Source organism: Sturnira hondurensis, unplaced genomic scaffold, assembly GCF_014824575.4.
Source record: "Sturnira hondurensis isolate 20B ecotype Veracruz unplaced genomic scaffold, ASM1482457v3 Scaffold0018728, whole genome shotgun sequence".
In the NCBI taxonomy this organism is placed as follows: domain Eukaryota; kingdom Metazoa; phylum Chordata; class Mammalia; order Chiroptera; family Phyllostomidae; genus Sturnira; species Sturnira hondurensis.
In genome coordinates, this window is record NW_028091359.1 from 15,358,949 (window position 1) to 15,380,244 (window position 21,296).

Consider the following 21,296-nt stretch of genomic DNA (forward strand, 5'->3'; position numbering starts at 1 on the left):
AGAAGTATTCCAAGTCATGAAATCCAAAGACCTACAGCCAAGATTGCTTTATCCAGCAAAACTTTCATTTAGAATGGAAGGACAGATAAAGTGCTTCTCAGATAAGGTCAAGTTCAAGGAGTTCATCATCACCAAGCCCTTATTATATGAAATGCTAAAGGGACTTATATAAGAAAAAGAAGATGAAAAATATTAACAGTGAAAGGACAGCAAACACACAGTTATTAACAACCACACCTAAAACAAAAGCAAACCAAGAGGACAGCTAGATCAGGAGTGGAACCATAGAAATGAAGAACACATGGAGGGTTAGAAACAGGGGGTGGGAGGGGGAGAAGAGGGGAGAAGGCACAGAAAATAGCATAGATGGTAGGCAGAAAATAGATAGGGGGGAGGGCGAGAATAGTGGGGGAAATATAGAATCCAAAGAACTTGAGACACGTGGTTATAAACTAAGGGGGGGAGAATGGTGGGGGAGGGAGGGTGTGGGTGGAGGGGATTGAAGGGGGGGGAATAGAACAACTGTAATGGTATAATCAATAAAATATATTAAAAAAAAATTGAAAGCAAATAACCAAAGGCATTTAGGGTCATGCTCCTATCTGTCTAGACTTCCATCTCAAAGAAATGAAAGCAGGAATAATATATGTAGGGAGATGTTTAGAGCAGCATTGAACATACACATCATCTCACATATTCACCACCAACCCCCCCATTTTTGGTGAGAACGTTTAAGTTTTACTCTCTTAGCAAACTTCAATTATATTACACTGTTAGAAACTCCAGGTACCATGTTATACATTATCTTCATACCTCATGCATCTTACATCCTGGTGACCCTTAACAAGCTTATTACTCTGATTCCTAGTCTCCTAGGGCACTGGAGTCAATGTTAGCTCCTGCTACTGGGTTGTTCTGGCAATGAAAATGCCAAAGCAGATATTCCTAAGAGACAGACACTTCATTTGCAAATATTTTGAACATACAAATAGCCGATAGCCAGCTATCACTGCCCACCCTTGTCCTAAGACCACCCCAGAAAAGAGCAATGAGAATTAGGAGACAGGGGCTATAGTCCCACACCAGATGTACCAACATGGACAAGCTACTCAACTTCTTTGCCCTTTTCCATTTTGTGCAATGGAGGACTGACTGAAAATCCTGAAGGCACCTGCTCCCTCTAAAGCTGTGTTTCTACACTTAAAGCTCCAGCTGTTGAGAGTCTATATCACATCTGGTTGAGTGAACAAATAATGTTTAAGACCAGGTATCTTCATACTTAAAACTACGTTCCTTTCGATTCCCAGTCAGGGCACATGCCTGGGTTGCAGGCTGGTTCCCTGCAGGCCAACTTCCAGCAGGGGACGCAGGAAAGGCAACATACATTGATGTTTCTCTCCCTCTCTCCTTCCCCTCTAAAGATAAATAAATAAATAATTTTAAAAAAAGTTAAAAAAAATAAAATAAAATAAAACATTTTGTCTTAAAAAACAAAAACAAAACAACTATGTTCCTGTCCTCCTTCTTGCTTTTTCATATCCATAGCTCTGCTAATTTCACTTCAAGCAATTCTCTTGTTACACACATAGCCATTAAAAATAATCATCTTTCCTCCTAGACCTCCCATTTTTCTCTAAAGACAAATGGAACATAATTTCTTCCTGTTAGACTTCCCCCTGTAGTATATTCTATGAACCAAAATCTAACCTCAGTCAAGGCTAATAAATGTTTAGAGGGTATATTATGGTATGTCTTAAAGTGGGATTAGCCCCAGCTGGTGTAGCTCAGTGGATTGAGCACTGGCCTATGAAGCAAGGGCTTGCTGGTTCGATTCCCAGTCAGGGCATATGCATGGGTTGCAGGCCAGGTCCCCAGTAGGGGACACATGAGAGACAACCACACATTGATGTTTCTCTCCCACTCTTTCTCCTTCCCATCCCCTCTCTCTGAAAATAAATAAGTAAATAAAAAATAAATAAGTAAATAAATTTTTAAAAACTAAATAAAAATTAAACTGGGATTAGCAAAACAAAAAAACTAGTACAATTAAGTACCTAAAAGTTCTCGTTAGACTATCCAACCTCCTAGTCCTTACCTTCTAATTACACCTAGTTTTTCATTACGTACCATTTTCAAAAAAAAAAAACACCTCATTTTTATTTGCCTATTCATTTTTAGAGAGAAGGGGAGAGAGGAAGAGAGGGAGAAAAATATTGATTGTCTCTTGTACATGCCCCAACTGGGGACTGAACCCACCAACCAGGCATGTGTCCTAACTGGGAACTGAACTGATGACCTTTTGCTTTGTGGGGTGATGCCTGACCAACTGAGCCACTCTGGTCAGGACAGAATCAGCTTATTTTTATATTATTTCTTTATACATGAAATGAAGAGTGGAGATTGCTAACCTTTACCTCAGGGTTATAAAAATTAGAAATAATGCACAGGATCTGGCATGGGAGCTATTAGTACTATTCAGTATTATTTATCCCTATTCTGTTTACTAGTATTGAGTGAGAACTATTTTCTGCTCTTTTTATACAGAAAGTATGCGGTAAAGTTTAAATGTTTTTAATAAGCTGGTAAGGAACTACACTTGCAAGTTGTATTACTGAAATGTGTACTTAAGTTAGAGACCACTTCTGATTTTAAAAGGATGATGATGATGATGACAACGATGACAATGACAACAGCAGCAGCAGCAGCAGCAGCAGCAACAACGAAGGGACGTTCTAAATGTGCAGAATCTGAGACCCCCAACAGAACGCCTGCTTACCTTGTCATTGAATATCCGGAGACTGTCTAAGGTGTGCAGGTTTTGTTCCAGGAGTGCGGTGCCTGCTGAATACAAGTTGACCTCGTCAAGCTGTAGCACAGCCACAGCTACCCAAAAGAGGGCTTTGTGCAAAGGGGAGTCCTGGCCACGGAGACACATTCAGGTTAGTAACATGAAACACAGACCAGTCATGTTCAAAATGCAGTGCAGTATAAAACAAGGCATGTTATCCTCCAATTATGCGATTGTTCTTATTTTGGGGAAGGTAAGTATGTGGTAACTATTCTGTGTGTGTAACTAGACACTGTTAGCCAGGCTGAAAACCTTACTGTCCACCTCCTTTGATTTCTTCTCATACTTTGATTCCAAATACAGTCACCAAGTTTTGTTAATTTTTCTATACTAGTCTCTTTTGCATCTGCTTGTGGTTAATTATACTATTTCACGCTAACCTTCTTTACTCTAAGTATGGGTTCTTTTTGCCTCCAGTTTCTCCCTATCCCAACCCACTCCATACTACTGCCAAAACGACTCTCCTAAATCCTGCTTTTTGTCAGATTACCTGTACGCTTGAAAACCTATGGGCACATTTCCAAACTCCTTCCTGAAGAATGCTGAATGTTAGATTAGTTCCACCCGATCTTCGCAACCTGCCCAGTCACTGTTCCCCCGGTCCCCACGCCATCTCTCTGTGGCCGTGGCAGTCCCACACAGCCCCACTGCTGTGCTCCCTCCCCTACACGACATCCTCCTGGCCTCTCTGGCTTCCACTCAGACTCCACCCTTTCAACTTCCTTGTCACTCTTACCAGTATAAAAATCGCTTGCTGCTCTGAATTAAAAATATTTATTTTGGGAAATCCTTATTTAGCAGTGTGGTATATGAGAAAATACATGCACAGCCTTGGATCAGAATCATGGTTCTTTCTTTTACTAGGTATGTGCCTTTGGGCAAGTTACTTAGCCCTTCCAAACTTCACTTTTGTTTGCAAGATGAAAGTGAGACAACCATTTTATACAATTCAGGACCAAAGTGCTTGTATAACTCAGTAACAGAAATATACAAGTATTTATTTCTCTGCAATCTCTCTCAAGCCTAGCGTATTTTTGTATTCACGTCATAGAATTCTGCCATTTAGGGTTGAGAGAGAATACCGTGCCCTTTTCTAGTCTAGTTTACTCATTCGACCAATGTGGAACCATGATGGCCTGATACGTCAAACGACCTGCTTGAGATCACACAGCTGAGATGGGCTCCGACCATCCTGAACAGTGACTGTATCGTTTGAGTCCTTTCACGTATCATCTTCACTTAGAACCCAAATTCTTTTGATGATCAGGTATATTTCACTCAGCTTTACATCTCTCCACAACAATAATCATGAACTAACATACTACGTATTTTACTTACTTTGCTTACTATGTGCCCACCCCACGCTCACCCAGAGTGTAAGCTCTATGAGGACAGGGAACTTCATTGGCTTTGTTCAGTGACATTTCTCTAGCACCTCAACAGCGCTTGGCACATAGCAGATGCTCTATGAATACTTACTGCATAGAGCAATTAAGAACACAGACCTACTTCTCCTCTAGCACTAATGAGACAAAAACAAGCGTTTGAGAACATATTCTCCATACTTATTCTTCCTCTAATGTAAATATTTCAAATAACTACTCTAACTGTAGCATTTTCTTTATAACTTCTTCTCAATCTACCTATTTTCTGAACTCGCTGAAAGGAAATAAGATTTAACAGGAGTACCCAAAATAAATGCATTCATTTTCTCTCCAGGCATTACCTTATTAAGGAGTGGCTGTAATTTGGTTAGTGCTATGACTGTGGCCTCTATCAGAACTTGACTGTTGTAAGTATCAGGTCCTTTTAAGCAACTCTCAAGTGCCTTTTAGGGGAAAAAAATTATTTTACTTTCATTGCAATAAAACATTAACTCCAAAACATTCTCAGTATCAGTTCAAGAACAATTTCTTAATAAATAAATGACAGAAGTATTTCCAACTATGTAGTGATCTAGGTATCTAGCTCAATGCACATTTTAGTTTTATTATTTTTTTAGTATTTTTATACTATATTCTAATATAATAAGTCAGGCATTATTATAGTTATTACCAATTAGATAATTTTATGTAACACTAGTTTTACCACATTGTCTTTGAAAACTGATAAAATAGTAAGAGTACTTTCTTAGCAAAAGAGATAATACTTATTTCTTTTTAAGACATCTTTTTTGGAGAAGGGTTCTCCACTTCAAAGAATTACAATGAAGAAAAGAATCAAAACTCATTGTTTTAAGGTTCAATAATCAACATACAACACATACTGTTAAGTTCCAATTTAGTGTCCTTTAGAAAAATCCAAGGTTTGCTTTACAGCTGGAGAACCACAGATACTGAGGAAGAGAGAGAAGGGAGAGGTACCTTGCTGAGAATACGGATAATCTGCTTTATCTGCCCATGAGACACTCGTTTGCTAATGCAGCCAAAGACAACAAGAGCTCTTGGTTGAAGGGATGGATTATACTGAAACGCAAATCTGCAATTAAAGATCCAAAGAGCTTATAAAAACTTTTGTTTGTATATAAGTAATTAAAAATATTGATCATGCAGTATTATCTATCTTTTCAACAATACACACAGGTTTAAACTTACATTAACTTGGGTCATACCTTTGCGCTAGTTCTGTCCACTGGTCCAGCCACTTGCATGTCGGAATATCTCTCATACATGCCTAAAAATAAAGGATACTCTGCATATATTTATGTACATAAATATTTTATAGACACATTAATTTTTTAATATATTTTCTTGATTATGCCGTTATAGTTTTCCCATTCCCCACCTTTATTCTCCTCCGCCCTGCATACGCCCTCCCACTGCATCCCCCGCTTTCGTTCATGCCCATGGGTTGCACATGTAAGTTCTTTGGCTTCTACATTTCCTACACTATTCTTAACCTGCCCCTGTCTATATTGTACCTACCATTTATGCTACTTATTCTCTGCACCTTTTCCCCCGCTTTTACCCTCCCACTGATAACCCTCCCTGTGATCTCCATTTTTGTGACTCTGTTCCTGTTCTAGTTGTTTGCTTAGTTTGTTTTTGTTTCTTTTTTAGGTTCAGTTGTTAATAGCACTGAGTTTGTTGTAGTTTTGCCGTTCACATTTTTTATCTTCTTTTTCTTAGTCCCTTTTAACATTTCATATAATAAGGGCTTGGTGATGATGAACTCCTTTAACTTGACCTCATCTTGGAAGCACTTTATCTGTCCTTCCATTCTAAATGATAGCCTTGCTGGACACAGCAATCTTGGATGGCGGTCCTTGCCTTTCATGACTCGGAATACCTCTTTTTAGCCCCTTCCTGCCTACAAGGTTTCTTCTGAGAAATCAGCTGACAGTCTGATGGAAACTCCTTTGTAGGTAACTCTCCTTTTCTCTTACTGCTTTTAAGATTCCTTCTGCCCTGGCTGGTGTAGCTCAGTGGATTGAGCACAGGCTGTGAACCAAAGGGTCACCAGTTCGATTCCCAGTCACGGTACATGCCTGGGTTGTGGGCCAGGTCCCCAGTATGGGGCACGTGAGGCAGCCACATATTGATATTTCTCTCCTTCTCTTTAATCTTGGGTAATGTAATTATGATGTGCCTCGGTGTGTTCTTCCTTGGGTCCAAATTCTTTGGGACTCTGAGCTTCCTGGGCTTCCTGAAAGTCTATATCCTTTGCCAGATTAGGGGAGTTCTCCTTCATTATTTTTTCAAATAAGTTTTCCATTTCTCGTTCTTCCTCTTCCCCTTCTGGTACCCCTATAATTCAGATGTTAGAATGTTTAAACATATCCTGGAGGTTCCTGAGCCTCTCCTCATTTTGTTGAGTTCTTGTTTCCTCATTCTGTTTTGGTTCAATGTTTCTTTCTTCCTTCTGCTCCAAACCATTGATTTGAGTTCAGTGAGGGTTTCCTTCCCCTCACTGCTGGTTCCCTATAGATTTTTCTTTAGTTCACATAATGTAATCTTCATTGCTGCCTGGGTCTTTTTTATGCTGTTGAAGTACCCAGTGAATTCCTGGAGCATCCTGATCACCAGTGCTTTGAACTATGCATCTGACAGGCTGGCTACCTGTTTGTCACCTAGTTGTATTTTTCCTGGAGCTTTGATCTATTCTTTCATTTGAGCCTTTTTTTTTTTTTGGTCTGGGCACACCCATTACATAGTAAGAGGTGTAGTCTTAGGTGTTCATCGGGGTGGGGCAACCCACGTGATACGCTGTGATACTGTATGAGGGGAGGGGGGTCCGAGAGGGAACAGTGCCACTTGCTCAGCTCTCTGTGGGTTTTCAGTCACTCTCCCTGCAATCAAACTGGGCCCTTCTGGTGCCGATTCTCAGGTGGGTGGGCCTGTGTACTTTCTAGGACCGTGTCGGTCTCCCCAACAGACTCCTGTGAAGCTGCGAGTTTCTCCTGCTGCCACCTCAACCTCCACAGGTGTCCTAAATCAGAGGTTTGAGGCTTTATTTCCCCGCACTGGGGCCCTGAGTTGTGCAGTCTGTCTCACTCCCCCGTTGTTCCTCCTGGTTTATCTGCACGAGAATGTGGAACTGCTGGTCTGCCAGCTGTTGCCCTGCCATGAATCCTCTCTGCCCGGCTGCCCATCTCTGCCCCTTCTACCGGCGTGGACAAATGGTTCTTCTTTAACTCCTTGGTTGTCAGACTTCTGTACAGTTTGATTTTCTGGCAGTTCTGGTTTTTTTTTGTTTTTAAATTGTTGTTGTCCTTTTTCTTGTTGTGTGAAGAGGCACAGTGTGTCTACCTACACCTCCATCTTGGCCAGAAGTCTCCAGAAATATTTAAGTAATATTTACTATTATAATGTTATTAAATAAATAACATGTTTTATCAATAAACATGTTCCATGGAAGTGTTTTTATTTAAGCATTAAGTGCAGAACTGAATAAAGCAACTTTTCTTCTAGATAGTACTAGTGGATTTAAAAAATGCCCTAGCTTCTTAGTTCCTTATCTCTTTGGCTTACGTACCTCCATGATCTCCAGCAAAGCCTCTGTGACTGTTTCCAAGGATGTCAAAGCAAAAGTCTCCCTCTCATAGGAGCCGGGAGAGAATGACCTGTCCCGGTAACTGGAGCGGAAGGCAATGACAGCAGCTGACTTGACTTTACTGATGCCAAACAGCAAGTAAAATTTGGGTAATGAGAACTCTGTCAAACTGAGTCTCAAAACCTGCTTGGTCTCTTCTGTAAAAGGAAAAAAAAAGACTTTAAAGATATAAATTAAAAAAAATTTAAAGTGTCGTATTTCATTTTAAATTTAGAAAATTTGAGTATCATGTCAAAACTACATAACCACGCTCCTCCTGGCTGGTGTAGCTCAGTGGATTGAGTGTGGGCCTGCGAACCACACGATAGCGGTTCGATTCCCAGTCAGGGCACATGCCTGGGTTGCAGGCCAGTTCCCAGCAGGGGACTCATGAGAGGCAACCATACATTGCTTTTCTCTCCTTCTCTCCTTCCCTTCCCCTCCAAAGATAAATAAAATCTTAAAAAAAAAAAACACTACATAACCACGCTCCTTAAACCAGTCCTCTAGATACGTTATCCTAATGCTCACCACTTTAGTGCCACTTAATCTACAGACTCACACTGGCAATGCAACACTGTCAACTGGTGCTGAGACTTCGGCTTATGCGGCAACTACAAGAGTCTACATGCCAAATAAGCATAGAAAGTCTCTGCTATAGCTTGAAATGGCACGAAGTAATTTATTATCTTTGAATTAGCACTTTAGTGTTAGGGCACCACAATAAACAATAAGCTAATCTCTGTCAATCAGATGATGTAAACTGGAGACAGGAGCTGGCGAACCACAAATTGTCCACAGTCCTGGAACTTACCACTAAAATGAAGCTGTGAACAAGTACACAGAGAGTGAATGATATTAATGACCAATCCATGTGTGGAAGCTCTAAGGGAGAGTGGCCCTGTGGCCACTAAGAAGGTGACTACGTGGAAGAGGTAGGGGAGATGAGCCGCTACATCCAGGGAGTTGTTGAAGGACAGCATCAGCATGTAGCGCGCGAGAATAGCGATATCGTCCCACATAAGATGTTGTTCTAAAGTAGGGGTTGGAGATAAGCATGTCTTGTCAATTATTTTGCACATCCTTCCAATAACCTGTAAGGAAGCAGAATTTTAAAAACATGGGGGCTAAAAAAGTTTTATCATTAAACACTTTCAGTTTAACTAGTTACAAACAGAAAGCTTTCTGATAACACAAACAGATACATCATGCTGCGTAGTCCAGAAGGCAAAGGAAAAGGGATTACCTTGCTTGAAACCAATTTCACGTTTCCGGAAGCCAGGGCTACAGCAGTATCTGCCATCACCTCGGCCTTTATTGATCCCAAGCCGCCTGTTGCACTGGTTTTGATGAAACTGTCTAGAACAACGTCAAGGAGATCTGTAATCTGGTGGAAGAGAAAAAAACAACCTTTCAGCCACTCTAGCAGCTTATTTTTACTTTAAAAACACTTCAAGGAGCAGCCCAACATGATAATACCAGAGGCCTCTGAAATATTAGGTTTTATTCAGAGACCTGTCAGTAAATAAAACATGAAAAGGACAGGATGACAAAGATGAAGACATTCCTTCAGAGATTCAGAAACTGAAATTCAAAAATTTTAAATCTCTATATTCATTTTATTTATTTGCAAAGCATCTCTGTTCTCTTCTAAGAAAACATATGATCGATATAACTATTTTAAAATATAGAAAATGACATCCATACTGAGATGTTTCATAGAGCTTTAAAAAGGGCTCCAAGGTACTTCAAATTATCTGGAGGATTTGCAGCACCGTTTGGGTAAGAGTATTGGTTCCTTAAGTGACTACTTTGAAGAAATTATATTTATAATTCTTGACAGATAAAAAGAAAATGTGCATGCTGTATTTTAGTATTGTTGTTTTTATACTAGAACTATAAATGAAAGCAGGTGCCCCTAATAACAGCATCAAGAAACATTTACAGGCCCTGGCTGGTGTAGCTCAGTGGATTGAGCACGGGCCTGTGAACCACACAATTGCGGTTCGATTCCCAGTCAGGGCACATGCCTGGGTTGCAGGCCAGTTGCCTGCAGGCCAACTCCCAGCAGGGGATGCACAAAAGGCAACCATACACTGATGTTTCTCTCCCTCTCTCCTTCCTCTCTAAAGATAAATAAATAAATAAAATATTTAAAAAACAAACAACTTATAAAAAAAAAAAGAAACATTTACGGATACCCATGGTGCGTAAGCTACCAGAGCACATTATAAAGCACTATTTAGCAGAAGCGACGTCAGATTTCTACAGTCAAATTCTATCTAATTAATTATGCCATGGAAAAGAGTGCTACAATAACTAGTTTTCTTTGGCTCTGAGATATGCACTAGACATTTACAATTTTGAACCAAATCAAGAATTAGGTGGGTGTCTGTATGCTTTTTTAATAGAGGGACTGTCTTTTCTACAGCTGTATCTCTAGTGCCTAGCACACAGATTTGCATAAAGTGGGTACCAAATACCTGCACAAAGGAGGGACTAGGTAAACATTTAAGCAAACTCAATACCTGCCCAAGGCTCCCCCATATTTTTGCTTGGATAGATGGGTACATCTGCTTCTCATTTATGGTCATTGTTATCAGCTTATCCAGAATAGCAGTAACTCTCTGTCGTTTGGCATCATCGTTGTGCTTACAAAAACGGACTAGATTTGACAGCCATGGAGTCATGTATTCTAAACAAAGGTGTTTCAATTCAATACCTGGGGGAAAACATGCTATTAGCATAAACGGTCAATAAAAATTCCATTAAAATTTATTTTAAATAGTATTATTTTAATTATTTCAAATTATTTTAAAATAAAGGATTGGGAGAGAAGAAGGTAAAAGGTGAAGACCATTACCTAGAATCAGGCTTAAGGAAAACATATTTGGCAAATATATTACTAAAGATGGAGGTGAAGAAAGAGAGCAAGCCTTGAACAAAATTTTTAAAGCCAGTAAGCCAATTTTAAAAAGTTTTATCTCGTTTTTCACTTTTAACTATTTCTCTTCTAGCAAAAAAATACTTAAGTTTTATTCCAATTGTAAAAGAAATATGTAGTAATCCTGGAAAGTTTGGTAAAAAGAAAGCATCGCTGCAAAAATGAAACGATTGTTACTATATTGGTGTATCATCTCCACTCTCCTCAGGCTTTCCAATCTATGTCAAGTTCATGTACATTTGTGTGTGTGTGTGTGTGTGTGTACACATATAACCCACTCCAATTCCACAAAAATTAGGGTTGGGCTACATATGCAATATGTTCTGAGTATTTTTTCATTAAACATTACACTGAGATTTAAAATTCTACAAAAAATATTTTTAATTTTTTATTTTGAAATAACTCAGTCTTATGAAAAGACATAAAAATAATACAGAAATTCCTTTGTAGGCTTTACCTCAGATCCCCCAATCTATTGCTGCAACACACATATACAACACAAACTGAACCGCTTTCAGTGTGCACACTTCAGTGGCATCAAGTACACTGCTGTACAGCCATCACCACACCACCCCTCATCTCCAGAACTTTTATCATCTTCCCCAACTGAAATTCCGTTCTAAAAACATGTTTTATGGCTTCACATTATTCCATCACATGGAAATCCAATGATATAATCAGTTCTTTATTGTTTGACTTTCAGGTGTTCTAATTTTTCACTAGTATAATGTCATGTGAATTTCAAAAGTAGACAGAATAAGCCAATGGCAATAGAGGTCAGAATACTGGTTCTGCTTGGGGGCAGGGTGGTACTGAGAGGAGCCTTTTAGATGCTACAAATGTTCTGTAGCTTGATCTGGGAGATGGTTTTGTGATGTAGTCACAAATGAAAATTCATCAAGCTGTTCACTTAAGACACTCAAGATCTGGACACTTTACTGATAAGACATACTTGATTTAAAAAATCTAAATAAATATAATGCTATGATAAAAACCTGAACGTTAATTCCTTAGAATAAATTCTACAAAGCACAATGATGACATTAAAAGGACCTTCAGGATTCTGACATACGTGTCCAAGCTGCTGTCTAGGAAAACTGCCTGTTCGCAGCACCGCAGACTCAGCACTGATGGCTTTCAAAAACTCTGCCAGTCTGATAGCTGAAAGTTGTCTTTCTATTTTTTCAGTTTATATTTCTTTAATTTTATTAGTGAACTTAATATATAAATATCCTTTTTAGTATGATCTGCATGTTTGTTGATCCATTTTTCTTATTAATCAATAGGAACTCTTCATGATTAATATCTTAATTTTTTTCATATTTACTATAATCATATTTCCTAGTTTTTAAATTTATCTCACTTTTATTTTTTGAAGTAGATATGTTTTTAAGTTTTATGTAGCAAACCTGCTCACTGTTTCCATCTATCATTCTTTTGCTTCATAAATTCTTACCCAGAAAGCAATTAAATCTTCTTTTTTAATGGTTCCAGGTTTTGTATTCAACTCCTATATATGGTTAGGACACATTTTGATATCTTATGGTTTGTGGTAAAGACGAAGACCCAACTTAATTCACTTCCCAACGTCACTTCTTAAATGATTTCATCTCTCCCCCATTCAACTGGCACTTCTCTGTCAACCTGTCTCCTGAGCTGATCTGATTGCTGACTCTTTAATAGCTCTGCTTTAATTCCTGTACCCTCATAATATATTCAAATATCTGTAATAGCCAGTCCCTCTCAGTTTTCTTTCCTTTCAGTATTTTCTTAGCTATTCTTGTGATTACTTTCAAGTCAAATTTGTAATCATTTAAAATTCTACCTCATTCTTAATCCTCAAATCTCATAGAATTCTGACTGGATTGAATTAAATTTGTAATAATCTGGAAAGAATTATTCATTCAGGAGTACAGTATTCCTGCTCACTCAAATCTCTCTGTATATTAATATTTCTCAATTAAGCTTTATGCTTTTCTTGTTTTGTCAGTCTTACGCCTTTTTTAGGGTTATATTCCTACATTCATTATTATGTAAAATATATAGTGACTGGATCTGGATGAATTGTCAAAGCTTTCAATTATCTAATACAGAAAAACCAAGAAAAATACAGAAAAACAGGTTTTATATACTATGGAGAGAGGAAGGGAAGATGATGTCGACATTTGCACTTCCATAGGGTACGGAGACAGACAGACGCAGGGGGCAAATGCTAATTTCACAAGACTGACTAAACAGAGCCCAGGCAGGAGGTGACACTGGACCCCGTGTTATGTGCCACTGCATTCTCTGGGCACTGTCCGGGAACAACACAATCACAGTTCAAAGTTAATCTGAAGAGAGGAGAAAACACTTCCCTAAAATCAAGGACACAATGTGGATACTTGACTCATTCAGAATAATCTGCTAAGAGAAATGCTGAAGCTAATTAAACTGAAACATGGTGAGAAAAATACTTTGTGAGTGGTCCAGAGACATATATGGCATCAAAACCTTGCCATCTTGCTTTTATTGCCAGAATTTTAGATTTCTCAATATGGTATAAGCCAGAGTTCCTTCAGTTACACAGTACCACAGATGAAAAATTAAAAGAAGTAAAGAAGTAAAAATATAATCAATTAGAGATTTCACTGGTAAATTCTGAAATGAAAGAGTTTTCTTTGAATTTCTTTAGAGTCACAGTTAACATATTAAAGGAAATTATCATTACTTACTAGATTTGCTAAATCCAGAAATACACTCTTCCAAAAATTCTAAGGTGAGGTGTGGCTCATTGGCAGCCAGTGTCTTACTAATTGAGACGATAAAGAGGGTATTGTTGGCAGGGATACACAAACCTGATGTCTCTAGTAACTGGCCCTCAATTTTTAAATTAAATGTACAAGTTAAGGCACACAGAAGATTATAGGCAGCTGACCTAGGAGAAAACACAAATGAGGTTGTTTTAAGACTTATTTTTTCTTATATTTAAAAAAATTAATAGCATACAAGTTATGACTCTTACAAAGCATAATCAACTATTTTTAAATTTTACGATCAATTAGAGTTGTTATGATTCTATGGTAAAGCCAAAATACCCTTTGATTACTTAAAGATTTTTTTTTAAGGATGAGTTGTGACATACTCAGAAGAGCACTTTGAGGCTCCTAAGACAGGTGAGTAGAAGGCCTTGCCTTCCTAAGAGACATTTCATTAGGAAGGTGGATCAACAGAAAGAAAGTAAAGGCGTATTACATATTCAATGAAGCTGAAACTCAAGTTGTCGTTCCTCCACTCACTAGACCCAATTATAATGGGGATCCTAAGAAGAGAAATGAGGTGGCACCTTATCAACCTAAATGTTAAAATCTTTAATCAGCATCTACAGAATTTCTTCTTGGGTATCCTGTAAGTTATACTACAAACTGGTGGTGAAAAAAATTATAAACATAATTAAGTTCCCTTCTATTCTTTCCATGAACTTCTTCCATCTAAGAACTAAAAATAAAACAAAACCCTTAATATATACATATTTAGATTCCATTAGAACCAAAAATTCCCTTATAAATGTCTGAAAAATATATTTAAACAATTTGAAGATAGCTCAAAAACTCATATTCCATTTTTAAATTTTTAATTTTCTCCCCTATACAACAAAAGAAATGGTTTGACTACTCAGCAAATTTCAGGTTCTCCTTATCTCTGAACTTTCATCATGCAACTATATTTATGCAACAGACACACAGGGAGGAAAGTCTACCTAAGGCTTCTCTCAGTCACAACACACTCTGGCAAAAAGCAGGAGCTGCCAGCTTGCTTTATCTCACAAGAGAAGAATACAGGTTTATCAAGCTAATAATTTTTAGAAGACTGGTAGCATTCATCGATGAGTAACTTTGAATTAGAAATTAAGGACATATGTATAGCTCCATTTTCCTAAGATGAGAATATTAACACTGTCATTTCTAAGTTTATGTATCTCTCACTAATCCCCAGCAATTCTGAGTTAACGATATTTTGACATTGACTTTGACTCTGTATTATTTCAACAGCTGTAAGGAACTGGAGTCCCTCAACTTGGGGAAAGGTGTCAGATTCCTCTAAAACAATAAAAGTAAAGAATACAAAAAATTTTGTGTATAATTTCTGAGAGTTCACGAATCCCATGAGACCCATCCAGGTAAAGAAATCACAACTTCTGGACAAGATGGAGGTGTCGGTGGAAACACTGTACCTCCTCGCACAACCAAATTTAAGAACAACAAAGATTTAGAAACAAAACACAACCAAAACAGACAGGAAATTGAACTGTACTGAAGTCCAACAACAACAAACCATTCATCCAGACTGGTAAGAGGGGCGGAGTCAGTGGCTGGCAGAGAAGGGTCCCGGCAGGAAGAGACAGTGATTAGCAACCCGGGTGGGTGCCAGACAAAGGAGCAAACCCAGTAAGGCTCTCAAGGTGGCTGGCTGACCACAGACACACATTCACACATAGATAAACCAGGCAAAAAAAAAAAAAAAAAAAAATGGGCAGTGAGACAGACCGGGCTACCCAGGGCCCTAAGCAACAGGAATAAAAGCCTAAAAGCAACAATTGGAAAAACTTTCAGGGGTTGAGGTGCCGGGAGAGGCTCCCAGCCCCACAGGAGAGTTTTTTGGAGAGACCCACAGGGTCCTGGACCGTACACAAGCCTATACACCCGGGAACCAGCACCAGAAGGGTCCAGTTTGCTTGTGGGAAGTGGCAGAGGGGACTGAAATATGAGAGAGAGCCCAACAAACGCCATTGCTCCCTCTCTGATCCTGCCCCCAGTCACAATCCAGTGACTGGGTAGACCTGCCCTGGTGAACACATAAACCTCTGCTCCTCATACATAAAAAGTGCAAACAGACCAAAACATTATGGTTCAAGCTGAAGAACAGCTCAAAGCCCCAGAGCCAATACTTCTAAGTGACCAAGAGATAGCCAACTTATCAGATGCACAGTTCAAAATACTGGTGATCGATGCTCACAGAATTGGTTGATTTTTGTCGCAAATTAGATGAACAAATGAAGGCTACACTAAGTGAAATGAAGGGAAATGCACAGGGAACCAACAGTGATGGGAAGGAAACTGGGACTCAAATCAATGGAGTGGATCAGAACGAAGATAAAAATGACCAAACAGAAAAAAATGAAGAAACAAGAATTCAAAAAAATGAGGAGAGGCTTAGGAACCTCCAGGACATCTTTAAACATTCCAACATCCAAATTATAGGGGTACCAGAAAGGGAAGAGGAACCGCAACAAGTGGAAAACTTATTTGAACAAATAATAAAGGAGAACTTCCCCAATTTGGCAAAGGAAATAGACTTCCAGGAAGTCCAAGAAGCTCAGAGAGTCCCAAAGAAGGTGGACCCAAGGACCAACACACCAAGGCACATCATAATTACATTAGCCAAGATTAAAATGAAGGAGAGTATCCCAGAAACAGCAAGAGATAAGGGGACAGTCACCTACAAAGGAGTGCCCATCAGACTGTCAGTGGATTTCTCAAAAGAGACCTTACAAGCCAGAAGGGGCTGGAAAGAAGTATTCCAAGTCAAGAAATCCAAAGACCTACATCTAAGATTGCTCTATCCTGCAAAGCTTTCATTTAGAATGGAAGGGCAGATAAAGTGCTTCTCAGATAAGGTCAATTTCAAGGAGTTCATCATCACCAAGCCCTTATTACATGAAATGTTAAAGGGACTTATCTAAGAAAAAGAAGATAAAAAATACAAACAGTGAAAGGACAGCAAACTCACAGTTATTAACAACCACGCCTAAAACAAAAGCAAACTAAGAAGACAGCTAGATCAGGAGCAGAACCATAGAAATGGAGATCACATGGAGGGTTAGCAACAGGGGAGTGGGAGGAGGAAGGAGGGGGAGAAGGTACATAAAATAAGTAGCATAGACGGTAGGTAGAAAATAGGGGGAGGGCAAGAGTAGTGTGGGAAATGTAGAAGCTAAAGAACTTATGACGCATGGACACGAACTAAAGGGGCAAATGGGGGGGTGTGCAGGGTGGAGGGGAATGAAGGGGGGAAATGGGACAACTGTAATAGCATAATCAATACAAATACTGTTTATTTTTCCTGTTATGGCCTAACTTCACTAGTTCAAGATACACTAATGCTAATACTAAAAAAGAGAAATCCTGATTTTTTTCCTTTTAAATAAAGGAGATCTGTAATTCTAAAAGGCCCACTTATAAAACCCGGACTATGTTATATCCTAGGGAAGGTTTTTCTGAAGCTAAGAATTTATATCTGTAAAAATCTTAATAGTCTCAAGGCACTTGGGAGAAAAAAAATGATTCTAACATGAAATGAAGAAGGGCAAAAGCAGGAAAGAGTACAAAGACACATGGGAGTGGCGGGTAGGGAACTTGGGGTACTAACATTTACTAAGCAAAAACTATGTGCTAAGTGCTCTACTACAACACACACTACTTACTGAATACCTGTAAATCTGTGGAGACAGCACCGTCACCTTTACTTTAGAAATGAGGAAACCTGAGCTCAGAACTTCGGGACTCTACCTGAAGCCACACAGAGCAGACCTGGACCTAACCCAGATCTACTGGCTCCACAGACCATGCCCCTCTCCGATTTCTGCTCAGATTATTAGGCCTAAACAGAACCAATGATCTCTGCTCAGATGACAGCTATATTTATCTTAAGACTTTTTCCCAGAATTTTCTTAAAGTCTCATAGATGGGAAGTATGCAATAATATTATTGAGTTATTGAACACTAAGCCTTCCCCTGTAAAACAATGATAATCTAATTTAACTGTGAGGAAGCTTAACAGTGATATACTCTTGAACAGGGGAAAACTTAGAGGACTCAGAGAAGGAGAAACTCAATTTAAGAGTAGACTTTAAAAAAAAAAGGTATTTTGGAAAAAAACCTCAAAAACTGCTATGCTGTCTGTTTCAGATGAAAGTTTCCTGGACAAACAACACATTGGTTTAGTGTGACTCATCCTATTTTGAATTCTATAGTCCATGTGAATACCCCACAACTTGATGAGGTCACACTGGTTAACCAACATAACATACCTTCCAATTTACAGTATTGGGGTAGACAGGCTGCTTTAAAAGCTTATTAAATGGTCTCATTTTAAAAGCCACAAACCCTGCATAAAGTTGAAGTGAATTTTTAAAAAAACTTACCGTAAACTTGGATCTGAACTGCCTAAATTGAGTAATGCGATATTGAGCAGTGTCCCAGGGACATCTTTTGGCCGAATCTTGGTATGCTGGGGGATGGAATCAGGCTGCGACAGCTCCCAGCGAGTCCGGATGTGAATGATAGACTGGACAATGGCATCGCACTCCTGGTGCATGAAGGTGAGTGGTGTGCCCTGGTTTGCGATGGTTAAGGTGAACTGGTTCTCATCCACCAGGCAGATTTCTTCAATTTCCGAAGCATAATAGATATCATTCAGAAAGACTGACTGGCCCAGGACTTTTGTTCGCTCTGCTGAGGTTACCTGAACAGCAGTAGAACCAACCTGGACAGTGATGGTGAGAGGGTGGGATGAAGAAGAATTAAATTCCATTATGTTGAATTGTAACAGGTGCCAAAACCAACTGACCAAGCAACCAACTGAAATACTGTTTGCCTTTTAAGGGAGGGTTATTATGATTATATATTCAAATGGGTTCAATAATTACTGTGATTAATGCTCTCAAAAGACTGAAAACATCACAAAAAATTAATTTTGTTTTTTAAAAAAGCCCAGAATCCTTCAGACAAATACTGATTTTATCCTGAAGATATATGTTGCTCACTGCAAAAATCATGTAAAAATCAGAATTCTCACTAGATACTTTCCACTTTGCACACAGCCCTGCCATCTGACCGCTATGTGGCAAACTGCCCTCTGTTTGCTACACTCTTCTGCCTCCAACCCAAGCTAGAATATAATTAAGTGTATACATCTCATATGACCCATAGGACCTCCATGAGAATAGAAAGCTTAATTTTTCTCCCTCTGGACTTACTTTACATTTGATACACTACCACGGGGACACTTAGGAAGGCCAGTCAACAGTCTGGTTAGTCAAGGAAGGCAATGAGCCTACCACAGAGTAAAACTTACTTTAATAGAAACCTTGGTGTCTTTGTGAGCTAGTCTGAGAGCATTGTGGAACACCTTCAGGTCCTCTTCTAAAGCCAGGGTGGCAGCGGGTAGTTTCTGTTGTTCGTGTTCTATGTGCTCAGCCAGTTTCCCAGGGCAGTCTATGAAAACGAGCCTTTTGCTGCCTTTGAGGCCAGTCAGCAGCCGCTCGTGATACTTGGTATACTCCCTGACCCAGGAGTTACAGTTATAGATGTAAACTGCAGAGACATTGTCATAAGCAAAGCCAGGAAAAACAACAAACCACTTAGAGAGGAAGTCCGTTTTAAAGCGATTGCTAGGCCCAGTATGGGTAAGGTCCACTACAATTTCATATGGCTTTGCATAATATGGCTTTAAAGTCAGCAAGACGTGATATATTAGCAAATCACCGTTGATCTGACCAGTTTTGAACCTAAGGAAGATGACAAAAGAAAAAGGAACAGTTTGTCAACAGAGTTCTGAATAGATATACAGATCCTACTAATCTATTTTATTTCTCTATGTTCCAATTAGTTGTCTAGAGAAAACTATCAATAACACAAAACAATTATACAAAGTCTGGATCCTTTTTTTGTAATTGGTTGTTCTTTAGACATTGAGAAGTAAAACAGAGGAGATGAATCTTCAATTCAAAAACTCTGAGCAGCCCTGGCTGGTGTAGTTCAGTGGATTGAGCTCAGGCCTGCAAACCGAACAACCACGGTTCAATTCCCAGTCAGGGCACATGCCTGGGTTGCAGGCCAGTTCCCAGCAGGGGACACACAAGAGGAAACCATACATTGATATTTCTCTCCCTCTCTCCCCTCTAAAGATAAATGAATTAAAAATCTTAAAAATGTGGAGGCGACTTTCCTCATAAGTTCCCCCAGCTGCCACGGATGAGAGTAAACATGACTGAGAAATGATCTGCTTGGGGAGGAGAGGTGGCCAGTTTCCTAGAGGAAAAAGGCTGTGAGCAGTGGCCAGTTTCTCAGGGGGAAAAGGCGTTGAGCCCCTTCCTCCAAGGGCTTTTATTAGGTTGTAATACACAGGAATACAGGGCTGCAAGGATCAAACAGTAGATAACATTTCAAAGAAATCTGAGGGCTTAGTCTGAGTCAGAGTCTGTCAGGAAAAGAGTTTTAGAGTTTCCTGCTTGAACCCTTAACACATGAATAAAAGCACTCTTAGCAGAGCAGATTTCACAGGTTTATCAGGAATTTTTTGTGATACCAGATTTTTCCCCAGGACATGCCTAGGAAGGCAAGGAACTGCACCCCTCCCAACAGGTATTCAGGCTTAAGGGGATTAGAGCCAGGAAGCGCTTCTCCCAGAGAACATGGGGACTCGGGCTTTGTCAAAGCCAGGGGGGCGAGAGTCCATTGCTCTTTGTTGCAGCCTCTGAGTCCATCCATGATGGCCTCCCAAGTGATTGTGTTTGGCCTAGGTTGCTCCTCCACTGAGGGGTCTTACCCGCCAATGACTTCCGACCGTGCTTTGGGGGCAGGGAGGAAACTGAGGCAGCATTTGCTACCAGAGACAAGCTTTGTCTCCTGCGGCTTGCATTCTAAAGGTCACTGACTCATCCTTAGCCACAGGGGGTAGAGTTACAATTCCTGAAACCAGGCAGAGCTTGCTGTCCACAACATTAAAAAATATTCAAAATGCTGAGCAATGACAGTAACAACAAACTTGTCTATCACAGGAGGACAGCAGTGGACATTGGTTAGTGGCCTCCATGTCTACCACACTTCTCAGGTAAACTGTTTGGTTGGGAATGACCCACTTGGAGCTAAATGGCTTTAGTGAATCCATTTACTCTACCTTGACCAGAGACAATGGTTCAGTAACGATCTCATGACTCAAATTAGGACAACCAGAGCCAAAGAGGCCCCATTCAGACATGGCAATGCAAGCTGCTAGGAATTGTACTGCATGTACTTTCCTGATGCTTATAAGCAAGAGAACACAGAGCCATGACAGTTGTTAGCTCTTACCTTGCGATATGAAGGGAAGTGTGCCTAAAAACCGAAGGTACTGAGTGAAAAAATAAAGAAACGGACCCTGGCCATTTCATCATCTGAGTCCTAGATAAAGCCTCTCCTGGGATCAAATTTATTCCTGGACTATGCAAGTGTATGAGCCAATCAGTTCCATTTTTTGATTAAGGCAGCCATATTAGGGAGTATGTTGTTTACGCTAAAAATAATGCAAAGCGATGTGAGCAGCCGAGGTAAGGACCCACAGAAAGCCCTGAAAAACACAGCACTAGAATTTCAGTCAAACAACCTACGTGAACTTGGGCCCAAAGTTCTTTAGTTGAGCGCTGTGGTAGTACAGCTACCACCTAGGCTGAGT

The 21,296-nt window shown here is 39.6% G+C and overlaps 1 protein-coding gene across 4 annotated transcripts in view; it reads right to left on the reverse strand.

Moving 5' to 3' along the window:
• NF1 (neurofibromin 1) overlaps positions 1-21,296 on the reverse strand; it is a 233,814-nt gene that overhangs the window by 27,437 nt on the left and 185,081 nt on the right. For all 4 annotated transcript variants that reach the window (XM_037069749.1, XM_037069751.1, XM_037069750.1 and 1 more), the window contains 11 exons: positions 18,939-19,371; positions 18,007-18,347; positions 13,538-13,740; positions 10,408-10,601; positions 9,126-9,266; positions 8,694-8,973; positions 7,823-8,037; positions 5,460-5,521; positions 5,212-5,326; positions 4,575-4,676; positions 2,777-2,917 (listed from right to left, as the gene is read on the reverse strand). In XM_037069749.1, coding sequence (XP_036925644.1) covers positions 2,777-2,917; positions 4,575-4,676; positions 5,212-5,326; positions 5,460-5,521; positions 7,823-8,037; positions 8,694-8,973; positions 9,126-9,266; positions 10,408-10,601; positions 13,538-13,740; positions 18,007-18,347; positions 18,939-19,371 — 2,227 coding nt within the window. The remainder of the gene's footprint in view (positions 1-2,776; positions 2,918-4,574; positions 4,677-5,211; positions 5,327-5,459; positions 5,522-7,822; positions 8,038-8,693; positions 8,974-9,125; positions 9,267-10,407; positions 10,602-13,537; positions 13,741-18,006; positions 18,348-18,938; positions 19,372-21,296) is intronic.